At 38.6% G+C, this 12,721-nt stretch overlaps 3 protein-coding genes across 3 annotated transcripts; 1 reads left to right on the top strand and 2 right to left on the bottom strand.

Annotated features, from left to right (window-relative positions):
* Positions 1-361: 361 nt before the first annotated feature.
* bud13 (BUD13 homolog) lies at positions 362-4,871 on the top strand. Its single transcript, XM_051677232.1, has 11 exons — positions 362-564; positions 832-925; positions 1,317-1,401; positions 1,519-1,567; positions 1,652-1,926; positions 2,187-2,476; positions 3,593-3,701; positions 3,815-3,953; positions 4,106-4,296; positions 4,414-4,495; positions 4,623-4,871. The coding sequence occupies exons 1-11, from the start codon at positions 422-424 to the stop codon at positions 4,714-4,716; spliced, it is 1,551 nt and encodes a 516-aa protein (XP_051533192.1). The 5' UTR covers positions 362-421; the 3' UTR covers positions 4,717-4,871.
* On the bottom strand, positions 4,707-9,311 carry si:dkeyp-69c1.9 (uncharacterized). Its single transcript, XM_051677235.1, has 5 exons — positions 6,867-9,311; positions 6,492-6,673; positions 6,149-6,271; positions 5,758-5,983; positions 4,707-5,434 (listed from the first exon to the last, which is right to left on the bottom strand). Exons 1-5 carry the CDS (start codon positions 6,893-6,895, stop codon positions 5,338-5,340), a joined length of 657 nt encoding a protein of 218 aa, XP_051533195.1. The 5' UTR covers positions 6,896-9,311; the 3' UTR covers positions 4,707-5,337.
* Positions 9,312-9,445: 134 nt separating this feature from the next.
* c1qb (complement component 1, q subcomponent, B chain) lies at positions 9,446-12,476 on the bottom strand. Its single transcript, XM_051677233.1, has 3 exons — positions 12,309-12,476; positions 11,917-12,094; positions 9,446-10,135 (listed from the first exon to the last, which is right to left on the bottom strand). Exons 1-3 carry the CDS (start codon positions 12,309-12,311, stop codon positions 9,585-9,587), a joined length of 732 nt encoding a protein of 243 aa, XP_051533193.1. The 5' UTR covers positions 12,312-12,476; the 3' UTR covers positions 9,446-9,584.
* Between the last annotated feature and the right edge of the window lie 245 nt (positions 12,477-12,721).

The following is a 12,721-nucleotide window of genomic DNA, read 5'->3' on the forward strand; positions in this document are numbered from 1 at the left end:
AATACAAGTTTGCGAGGGAAGGGGATACAAATTTGAAATGGAACGCAGCCCAGTGCTAATAGTGACTATATGCTGCAGCCTCCCCCTTACTCAGTAGTGAGGGTTCCGGATGTGATTTCCCCCAGTGTCACTAGCTGCTGCCTATCTGTCAGAAAGCTGTTGATCCACCGACAGATTGTGGTTGGCACGGAGAGCTGAGTCAGTTTTGTATATTATAATATTAATATATAATATTATTGGTAATATTGAGCAGACTTTTTAATCTATAATTAAACGTAAGTTTAACAACATAACAAATCAGACCATTCGTGAACGTCTGAAGACCGAAGTGTTTACGTATAATAAATTCACAAACGCACATACTCGCTTTGTTCTTTTTGTCCCTCAGCAGCACCCGTTCAATGTCGCAGACATAAACGAGATGGCTACTTCCACTAGCATTATCAAAGGTGCTGCGCTCACTAAAGCAGATTACCTTAAACGATATTTATCTAATGATGAAGCTGGTAAGAAGTCTAAAGAAAAGAAAATTAAGAAGAAACGGCCGAAACCCACAGGGAGCGGGTAAATATGATCGCAAACGCGTAACAGAAATGCTCTTTTTTTAGCTTGCAGTTATCTTCCATGACAACCACCGAACATAGCTTATATTTCTTAAAACTAAGTGTGCCCGAAAGACTTTCGAGTTTGTCTATGATGCCCAAAAGAGTGTCTAGATAGGCAGCTCACTAGGTTTTGAGACAACCCATTTGAAACCAACACAACAGGGTTGCTGTCAGTCCAGTGTAAAAGCAGCTGATTAATATCCATTCAAATCCTTATAAACAACAGGATGAAAATTGTGGATGATGACATTGATTGGAGGCAGCTCGCTGCTCATGACGAAGAGGAAAACAAGGATGAAGACGACGAAGAGGCGCCTGTGGTGTGTAGAAGGATGTTGTTACTTTTTAACTAAATGTTTTCTTTTACTATCACTAGATTAATTAGAAGCAATATACAGAAGAAGTTGTGGTGTGTCTTGAACCATTCTGAAAGTCCTACTGAATATGCATTCAAAAAGAATGATACCATGGTACTCCCAACGATAGCATGGCAATACCATGTTTTGGAGAATGTACCATGGTATTCTTTGATCTAGGAAGTACCATAAAAATAACCAAGGTGTATAAGAAAGCATTGTCTGATGCTTGTCGTTGTACCATGGTTTCGTCACAGTACTTTTTGTGAGGAATTGTTAGCATGAAAGTACATTTCAGTCCAGCTGTGACACTCTGCATCAATGTTAAATGGCTTGGAAATCCTCTTTTTTTTAGATTGCAGAAGTGATAGATGAACGGCCAGATGAGGTTAAGCAGCTGGAGGCGTTCCGAACCAGCAACAAATGGAAAGTAATGGGTGGTAAGACATATGTTTTTATCAATGTTCTTGTACTTGTTCATACTTGTACGTGTACCTTTGTGTGTGTATGTATAGTAGCAAATATTAATTTTTCCAAATTTGTGTCGCACATTGTAGCAAAAGATACAGATGCCCAAGAAAGCCAGGACTCAAAATTAGATCAAAGGTAACTGCCTTCATTCTCTCACATTCATTCTTATTCAGTGTAATTCGTTAGTACTTACAGTGTAATGTATGTCCCTTTGTTTAGTTCAGACACTGACAGAGGTCAAGGAGTACGGCATGACTCACCAGAGGGTTCTCCTGTACGGAGGGTGCGGCACGACTCCCCTGACCAGTCGCCCAAAAGGGTTCGCCATGACTCACCAGATCTCTCACCTCAGAGAAGAGGTCATCATGACTCGCCCGATCTTTCACCCCAGAGACACAGAACAGAAAACAGACTACATGACTCCCCATCGCCTTCCACTCCAAGAAAGAGCATCAAAAGCTCACCCTCCAGAACGCAGAGGCAGCACAATAAAGGTACAGTGAAACAACCACTAGTTTGGTTAAAAATGATTTGCTCCCTGAGCACTTCACTTATAGTATTCTTCACATCTTAAAGATGTTATGACATTAAAATATTTTCTCCTATTCTAGCTTAATATGCATAGACAACTATAAGTAAGGCATTGGTAGGTACTTTCCACCAAAAAGTGTGAACACTGTTTATCTGTGGTATATTTTCCATTAAAATCTCTGATGAAATGCGCAGCAAAATTGTTTTATATTTGTTATTTCAGACTCCCCGCACCGCAAAAAGACAAAAGCCAACTCCTCAGGTGACCTTCCACCCCCTGGGAGACGAGCCCGGACCAGAAAAGGCTCTGACTCAGACCAGTCATCTCCACGCAGACGTCCTCATGGCCGACAGGGCTCAGACTCTGATCTTTCTCCACCCAGAAAGCGAGGCCAGGGTGGAAGAGGTTCAGATTCAGATCTTTCTCCTCCCAGGAAGAAGCCCCAGGGGAGCCGTGGATCTGACTCTGACCTGTCTCCACCACGCAAGACACGCTCTCTCGATGGACATGCAGTAAGTTTAAATATAGGCCATATTTAGTAGGGATGGATTATGGTGGCCGACAAGTCATCCAACAACCAACTATCCAACCAGCTTATCTAGACTTTTTTGATGATTTTAGCAGCAGTGCTTTAAAAAGGGTGCTGTATCTGTTATACAGTTTGCATGGTAAAACCCTCTCTTGAAAAATAGTGTCTTAAAAAGTTATCCAAATTAATGCACCATTGCTACAGCCATACATATGTAGACTAGAGATAGACCGATATATCGGTTTTACAGATTAATCGGTGCAGATAGCTGCTTTTTGGAACTATCGGTTATCGTAATTATATGTAATTTAAAGTGTCTCCAATTTATATATATATATATATATATATATATATATATATTTACTCTCTTGTGAATAATAATAATAAACAGTATTCCTCATTAAACTTCATCTGGTAGAATATAGATATACAAAACCCTTCATCTGGTGAATATATAGGCTATGAAAAGCTTAATTTTGTAAATACTTACATAGAGAGCATTGTAACGGAGCCAAGTCTCCATTTCAAAATAAGAGTCCCTTGTGTGTTTTGGGCTTGTTTTGTTTATAGTTAAAAGTCCCGCATTATGCACCAAATCTTCCTCTTTTTTTTTTTTTTTTTTTTCTGGTTATTATTAGGATTTTGGTTGAACAATAAACTGAATCTGGGATTTTATTACTAAATGCGCTATCGATCAACTTATAATATAGACAGCTGTCTTTGGCCTTTGTCACATTGTGTGCTGTTTTTTTGTGTATTCTGCCTCTAGTGTTGCAATTTAAGATGGTTAATTTAAAGCATCAAGTTAAAAATAGTCCAGCTGCATTCTGTGTCATTATTTTGCACTTTGTCTGGCTGTTCATCTAGCTGTGTCTAATATAAACATGCCCAATTGGCAGCAGGTGAACCCGAAATCAGCCTAATTATAGGGCTTTCTTAAAAATGTGTAGTTTTGCACATTGCACATAATATTTTCAATAAGGCCTGAGGTTAATTATGGGCCATTGTGACATTATTAGTATTTTGGAATTTTCTCATTTTTTTCCTGACTTGTCTTTTCTTGTACTTCATTTGAATAGCTATGAATTTTTGCTTTCAGGGCTCTCGAATGTTATCTGGTGGAGCTGCTGGCCTAGTCTCTGTAGACACCCTGAGGAAAGAGCAGGAAGAAATTCGCAGAAGGGAAAAACACAACCAGCCTCTTGAAGGTCTCATGAACAGCCATTGAAAATGTTCTGTGCAAGAAAGTGTAATTTTTTTTTCTAGTATTCCGCATTTACTAGCATCTCTTTTGAATGTGATTGATGTCTTTTGCTTTTAGAGCAATCCAGAAATGCAGAGACAGTTTTTCGAGATAAGTCTGGTAGGAAACGTGACCTAGACTCAGAGAGAGTCGAGCTTAGCAAGAAAGCTGGAGAGAAAGCAGAAAAGGATGAGAAATATGCACGATGGGGAAAAGGGTGAGGTCCATTTAATGATCTAATATGTTTGGTTTCAGACATAGCCATTATATCACTGCACAAGTAATTAATTAATTTTCCATTTATTGTTAGTATCAAGTACCGAAAGGACTTTGAGTGCATAGTCTCTGAATTGCTCTATTCTCTTGCAGGCTTGCCCAGGATGAAATGCAGCAGCAGAACGTGGCAGATGCCATGCGGGAGACTCAGAAGCCCCTAGCACGACACATAGATGATGAGGACCTGGATCGGATGCTTAGGGAGAAGGAGAGGGACGGGGACCCCATGGCTAACATGCTTCGCAAGAAGAAAGAGAAAAATGCTAAATTGAAGGGAATCAAAGGTGAACCCTGAATCCGATTATTTCTTATGACCTGGCACACACCTGTTCCCATATCAATATAAGTGTTTCCCATATCAACTAACATTGTCATCATTTACATGTTATCTTTTCCTCCAGAAAAACCCTGTTATAGGGGTCCGCCCCCTCCTCCAAATCGTTTTAACATAATGCCAGGTTATCGCTGGGATGGAGTTGACAGGTAAGAGGTTTTAATAGCTGTCATTCATCAGACAGTTGTATTTTTTTTAAGTATTAAGTGTGAGACAGCAGGTAAGTGTATTTATGCTGTTGGTTGGTTTAAATGACTTTCTCCTATAATTCTTTAGGTCCAATGGTTTTGAGCAGAAGCGGTACAGCAGAATGGCTGACAAGAAAGCTGTGCAAGAGATGGCATACAAATGGAGTGTGGAAGACATGTAGAGACATGTTCAAGTGGCACTTCTTTTTTCAAGTGTCATTCAGGATGTTTGATTATATAGAAAGTAATGTTTTGTTTGTAATGACTTGTTCAATTGTTTATAAGCAACATGCATTTCTTAATTGAATTTATTATTAAATGTTACTTTTTTAACAAAGCTGTTTTGTCTTGATTTTCTGAAAATGTCTCTTAGGTGTTGTAAGAGAATGACTGTTATCATATTTAAGACAACTGTAGAGCCATTTTAATTGAACAATTTTACAGATACAGAAACTACATGATGTTGTCCACTTTTTTTGTGTGTTTTTATTAATTATGAGTTTCAAACACAGAATCTTTCAGTTAGCTCGAGAAATGAGTTTTGTCATATCCTAAGCAAATCTCTACTGCTCTTCGATTATTTATTCTTGAGTGTGTTCAGTAGCTATTTCTGTTTTATTTCAAATGCCATGTGGTACAGGAGGAAACGCATCAGTCACAAAAGACTTGACAACAATAATACATGTTAATAAAACAGGTTGAATAGTACAATAGCATAGTTAAATCTATTAATTTGATTATTTTATGCATCCAATTTAAAAATGCACCTTGATTCTCAGTAACAGGCTTCATCAGGCTTTATTTTAAGCTGTTCTTTTAAGTTGGGCAGGGGCTGGACGAGCATGAACAGAGACGTCCCAGCCTGGGTACATCTCTCTTTGCACTGTTCTGTATTCAGCTCTATAGAAAACAGATATCATTTCATTACTTCGACACAATAGCTTTGGTTCAGTTTTAGATTTCCTGTAAATGTAAGTCAAGCAAAGTTTATCCATTATTTTAAGGTCTTTAAAAAGATAGTTCACCCAAAAATGAAAATTCTCATGTTGTTCCAAACCTGTATGACACAAAAGGAGGAGCCTGAGTCATCATTCACTTTCTTTGCAGCTTTTTTTATTTTACATATAATGAAAGTGAAAGGTGACTAACAGTCCATAATATACTGCCTTTTTTTTTCTCCACAAAGTGAACTATCCCTTTAAGTTTAATGGTCGTACACTTGCCTCATTGAAGGGTTGATGGCCAGGTTGTCAGGATGAGGTATGACCTGGTTTCTCCTGACATGGATTCTCTTTGGGGCAGGAAAGTCCTGCTGGTAAAGAGAAGATCTCTGTACTTGGGCAGTCCTCTCCTCTCTTAAAGGGACTTTGCTTTGCCACACAATTGGGATGCCATCTAGTGTGTAAGCGGGGTAATCTTCCCTGTGTGTTGTATTGAAGCACTGGTCCCCTGAATAGTAAAAAATAGTAAAAGTGGGGTTTCATAACTAGTTCATTGATCTCCAAAATACTGAAGGTTGGGTAAGATTTTAACAGATACATTTAGTATAGATCACATGTTGGCATTTTAATTAGTACATTTAATTATTTTCCTAACTTTTAATACTTTTCATACCATCTAGAGTTAGACTGCACTGTAGAATCCTCTTTGGCTCTACTTTGGGGCATGTTTTGGGTCCAAATGCAGTTTCAGTTGTTGTTACCATCTTTTCCCTCTTACCTGGGTAAAGCAGCAAACCTGAAGAAAAGAATGTGTCAGACTCAGCAACATTTGTCTTTTTCTTTGAGACTTTGAAATGGCATGCTACAACATGCTTTAGTCACACAGTATGTGTCATCTCTTGATAAATTACCAGTTTCATTACTGATACAGACTTTGCTGTTGCTTATGGCAGGGAGAAATCCACATATCTGTGGACACACACTGAATGAAAAAATGAAAATCTCCTGCTGGTTACCTGCTAAAGAAGGAAGCTCTCCCAGCACTGGAAAGGCTTGTGGGTGTTTAGTAATCCTTTGAGCATTTTTGTGAAACAGTAAATCAGTTTGACGATGATGAACAAATGGGATTCTTAGACATGGTCTTTGCTGTTTGCCGACTGGCTTTTCATGAGTGCTCATCTTTGAGTTACTGTTAAAACTGAAAAAAAAATTTTTGTATTATGCATTATAGTTATACTGTGTATACCGTAAGCTATACTAGATTCTAGCACTTAATTAAGCACAATTATTATTTAATGTCATAACTGACTGTTTGCCTCCTTTAAAGTTACACTTGACAGAAGAGGCAACATTGATTTGCTTACAGTTAAAAGTGGTAATTTGAAACTCACCTTAAGCATGACGCTTTTTCTTTTTTCATAAATTTTATTCCTGAGCAGTTTTAGTTGCGACTGATTTTTGTCACATTCTTGCAGTACAGTGGCTTGTTTGGTAACTGCTGTTCCCCTCAGTAAGTAGCTGTTGCCATGGCTGCTCTTACTCTATTTAGAAAGCCTGGAAGGTGATGTACTCAATGAGAACAATGAGTCTTCAGTAATAAATACCGTAGACTGACGTGACTGTGCTGAACATGTCCACTATGCTCATATGCATTGTACAGTTGAAGCTCAATTCAACCTGTCAAAGGTTTTGTCTCTATAATTAAAAAAACTGCTCCATTGCTCCATTTCTTATTGGATAATACGTTTTTGAACTAGTTAAATGCATGTGGGTTTTTGCATACCATGTCTATGAATTTCTTTTTAATTCAAATCTAATTTTTAGGTTAAAATGTATATTAATGTATTTCTTTCTTTTTTCTTTCTTTAATTATTATTCTTTATTCTGTATTTTTTGGCCTCCACTAGTTTATTCTTAAATGGTCCTACAGTTCGACAATTAAAAAAAGAACATACAAATATGAAAGTATAATGATTATAATGGAATCAAATTGATGTATACAGTGCATTCAGACCCCTAAATCTTTTCACATTTTGTGTTGCAGCCTTCTGCTAAAATGCTTTAAATTATTTTTTTTTTACATCAATCTACACTCCATACCCCATAATGACAAAGTAAAAACCAGATTTTTGATAACTGTAATATCACATTGACATAAGTATTCAGATCCTTAACTCAGTACTTAGTCGAAGCACCTTTGGCAGCGATTACAGCATCAAGTCTTTTTGGGTATGATGCGACAAGCTTTGCACACCCGTATTTGGGGATTTTCTGTTATTCTTCTCTGCAGATCCTCTCAAGCTCTGTCAGGTTGGATGGGGACCTTCGGTGGACAGCCATTTTCAGGTCTCCAGAGCTGTTCGATTGGGTTCAAGTCTGGGCTCTGGCTGGGCCACTCAAGGACATTCACAGAGTTGTCCCTAAGCCACTCTTGCATTGTCTTGGCTGTTTGCTTAGGGTCATTGTCCTGTTGAAAGGTGAACCTTCGGCCAAGTCTGAGGTCCTGAGTGCTCTGGACTTGGTTTTTATTAAGGATATCTCTATAATATCCTTATATACCAATACCCCCGCAGCATGATGCTACCACCACCATGCTTCACCGTTGGGATGGTATTGCGCAGGTGATGAGCGGTGCCTGGTTTCCTCTTGACGTGACGCTTGGAATTGAGGCCAAACAGTTCAATCATTGTTACATCAGACCAGAGAAACTTGTTCCTCAGTCTGAGAGTCCTTTAGGTGCTTTTTTATGTGTCTTGCACTGAGGAGAGGCTTCTGTCTTGCCGCTCTGCCATAAGCCCCAGATCGGTGGAGTGTTGTGGTGATGGTTGTCCTTCCGCAAGTTTCTCCCATCTCCACACATAATCTCTGGAGCTCAACCAGAGTGACCATCGGGTTCTTGGTCATCTTTCTTACCAAGGCACATCTCCCCCGATTGCTCAGTTTGGCTGGGCGGCCAGCTCTAGGAAGAGTCCTGGTTGTTCCAAACTTCTTCCATTTAAGAATTATGGAGGCCACTGTGGTCTTGGGAACCTTCAATGCAGCCAATTTTTTTTTTTAGCCTTCCACAGATCTGTGCTTCAACACAGTACTGTCTCTGAGCTCTGCAGGCAGTTCCTTTGACCTCATGGCTTGGTTTTTGCTCTGATATGCATTTTCAGCTGTGAGACCTTATATAGACAGGTGTGTGCCTTTCCAGATCATGTCCAATCAATTTAATTTGCCACAGGTGGACTCCAGTCAAAGTGGAGAAACATCTTGAAGATGATCCAGAGAAATGGGATACACCTGAGCTAAACTTAAATTTTAAAGTGTCATAGCAAAGAGTCTGAATACTTATGTTAATGTGATATTTCAGTTTTTTCTTTTTAACAGATTTTCAAAGTTATCAGAAATCTGTCATTATGGGGTATGGAGTGTAGAATAATGTGGAAAAAAATGTATTTAAATCATTTTCGCATAAGGCTGCAACATAACAAAATGTGAAAAAAAATTAAGGGGTCTGAATACTTTGTAAATGCACTGTATATGCTTATGGTGATATTTTAAAAAAAATAGATAAGTATATATATTCAGTATATATACTGTATTTATGTATACTGTGTGGGTAAAAAAATATCACCACAAGCATCACAGCCCGTCTGGCACCAACAATCATGCCACAGTTGAAATCACTGAGATCCCTTTTTTTTCCCCATTCTGGTGGTTGTTGTGAACATTAACTGAAACTCCTGACCTGTATCTGCATGATTTTATGCATTGCACTGCTGCCACACAATTTGCTGATTAGATAATCACATGAATAATTAGGTGTACAGGTGTTCCTAAAAAAGTGCTAGTTGAGTGTATATAAATATATACAGTAAGTATGTAGTATATTTGTATGTATATGTTTATATCAAGTGCTTGTGTTAAAATATTTTAAGAAAAATAAATGATTAAGTAATCAGTGACTCAAATCAAGAAACAAAAATATGATAGTTTATAGTTTTAATTAGCACATTACATCTGATATTCCCAAGCAGTGGATGCAAAATATGATCTGAAGAAAAATAGATTTGAAGAGGAAAGTCTGATTGCTGGAATCATTTTTTATGAGCACACGTTTATTATCACACATTCATTGGGAAGAGCAAGAAACCTGTAAAAATGCAGTCAGTTTCTCTACTAACGATAGAGCTAGGGACAGTGGTCTGTATAGACACTGTGTCATCTATCTTCAGTGGCAGTACCAAAGACCCTGCGGTCACCAATACATTTCCAGGAGATTCACAAAACCTGATCTTCTCCTCCTCCCCCACCTGAATTTTTAGGCAAGCAGACTGGGAGGCAGACACGTGGTAGCTGATGTAATACATGCCAGCTATTAGTACTCTGAAGACACCATCAGACAGGAGCTCGTCGCCATCCATGGTGATTAGTGAGTTACTAAAATGTATTGGTTTGTTTGGTTGAACCAGCTGTGTCTTAGGACTTTTTGTGTAAGAGAAAACAGAATACAGATCTGAAGCGTCTTCCCCAGTAAGTACCCCCTTCTCTCCTTTCAAACCCAGTGGTCCTGGTTGCCCTGGCATCCCCTCGTCCCCCTTCAGACCTGGTCTGCCTGGGAAACCATCAGTTCCCGGCTCACCTTTTGGCCCGATCACTGGCACGCCATCATCACCTGTAAACATGCACACAGCCGGGTGAAAAAAATTCATTTAGCAAAATTAATGTTCAGTTCTCAAATTCAAAAGGTAAATATTTTCACAATGCTCACTGGGTACATTTTTTTTTAGATGAAATTGAGTTTCATCTACAGGTGCATCTCAATAAATTAGAATGTCGTGGAAAAGTTCATTTATTTCAGTAATTCAACTCAAATTGTGAAACTCGTGTATTAAATAAATTCAATGCACACAGACTGAAGTAGTTTAAGTCTTTGGTTCTTTTAATTGTGATGATGTTGGCTCACATTTAACAAAAACCCACCAATTCACTATCTCAACAAATTAGAATACATCATAAGACCAATAAAAAAAACATTTTTAGTGAATTGTTGGCCTTCTGGAAAGTATGTTCATTTACTGTATATGTACTCAATACTTGGTAGGGGCTCCTTTTGCTTTAATTACTGCCTCAATTCGGCGTGGCATGGAGGTGATCAGTTTGTGGCACTGCTGAGGTGGTATGGAAGCCCAGGTTTCTTTGACAGTGGCCTTCAGCTCATCTGCATTTTTTGGTCTCTTGTTTCTCATTTTCCTCTTGACAATACCCCATAGATTCTCTATGGGGTTCAGGTCTGGTGAGTTTGCTGGCCAGTCAAGCACACCAACACCATGGTCATTTAACCAACTTTTGGTGCTTTTGGCAGTGTGGGCAGGTGCCAAATCCTGCTGGAAAATGAAATCAGCATCTTTCAGCAGAAGGAAGCATGAAGTGCTCCAAAATTTCTTGGTAAATGAGTGCAGTGACTTTGGTTTTCAAAAAACACAATGGACCAACACCAGCAGATGACATTGCACCCCAAATCATCACAGACTGTGGAAACTTAACACTGGACTTCAAGCAACTTGGGCTATGAGCTTCTCCACCCTTCCTCCAGACTCGAGGACCTTGGTTTCCAAATGAAATACAAAACTTGCTCTCATCTGAAAAGAGGACTTTGGAACACTGGGCAACAGTCCAGTTCTTCTTCTCCTTAGCCCAGGTAAGACGCCTTTGACGTTGTCTGTGGTTCAGGAGTGGCTTAACAAGAGGAATACGACAACTGTAGCCAAATTCCTTGACATGTCTGTGTGTGGTGGCTCTTGATGCCTTGACCCCAGCCTCAGTCCATTCCTTGTGAAGTTCACCCAAATTCTTGAATCGATTTTGCTTGACAATCCTCATAAGGCTGCGGTTCTCTCGGTTGGTTGTGCATCTTTTTCTTCCACACTTTTTCCTTCCACTCAACTTTCTGTTAACATGCTTGGATACAGCACTCTGTGAACAGCCAGCTTCTTTGGCAATGAATGTTTGTGGCTTACCTCCTTGTGAAGGGTGTCAATGATTGTCTTCAAGACAACTGTCAGATCAGCAGTCTTCCCCATGATTGTGTAGCCTAGTGAACCAAACTGAGCGACCATTTTGAAGGCTCAGGAAACCTTTGCAGGTGTTTTGAGTTGATTAGCTGATTGGCATGTCACCATATTCTAATTTTTTGAGATAGTGAATTGGTGGGTTTTTGTTAAATGTGAGCCAAAATCATCACAATTAAAAGAACCAAAGACTTAAACTACTTCAGTCTGTGTGCATTGAATTTATTTAATACACAAGTTTCACAATTTGAGTTGAATTACTGAAATAAATGAACTTTTCCACGACATTCTAATTAATTGAGATGCACCTGTATATGAACAATTTTCAACTACTGAAGAGTGCTTAAAATCAGTATTTTGCATAGGAAATAAGCTATGCCACTACCTGGATCTCCTTTCTCCCCTTTTAGACCATCCTTCCCATAAGCACCATGAGTTCCTGGAATACCTGGTCTTCCAGGGAAACCCCTGAAGCCATCACATGTTTCTGACACAGAGAGAGCAACCATCCACAACACAATACTGAACCGCAACATGGCAGGTGTGGACATGAAGATAAACTCCTGTTATACACAGAGGAAAAATTCTGAAACTGAAAAGCATTAAGAGCCGCCATTTAAGGGAAACATTTTAGATAATTCCAAAACCCTGTGCTTATTTAATACAGCAACATCTTTTGTTAACATGAAATAAGTGTCAATTTACCTTTTAAGGAAAGTTTCAAACATAGCATAACAAAGATATTCCAAGTTTTATAATTAGTATGCTTTATCTTACCATCTTCCAAGAAAGTTGTTGCAAATACAGATGACTTTGAAGAAGAGTGTTACATTGAATGTTTTTCTCCTGTCTGTATGAAAGCTCTGATTTGATTTCCCAGTTTCAGAGGAGAATAGCAAGCAGTGTTGCAAAATAATGGGAAGTAACAAAATGCATATTCATCAAAACCTTGGCTTTTTTTTAATTATTATTATTTATATTTCATTTTGCTAGAGTTTGCAAGTTCCATATCCTTTTTCTGAAAAACTGAACAAGGAAATTGAGAAATTAAAAACTTTTTTTTTTCACCTCAAACTGACATTTCTCACAGATCTACTGTACATAACATGCAGAAACCATGCATTTTTTGTCATTCAAATTGTGTTGGCAATTTCTTGCTTTAAATGGTACATTTAAAACAATTTCTGAAA

This window comes from Myxocyprinus asiaticus, chromosome 38 (assembly GCF_019703515.2).
Source record: "Myxocyprinus asiaticus isolate MX2 ecotype Aquarium Trade chromosome 38, UBuf_Myxa_2, whole genome shotgun sequence".
NCBI lineage: Eukaryota > Metazoa > Chordata > Actinopteri > Cypriniformes > Catostomidae > Myxocyprinus > Myxocyprinus asiaticus.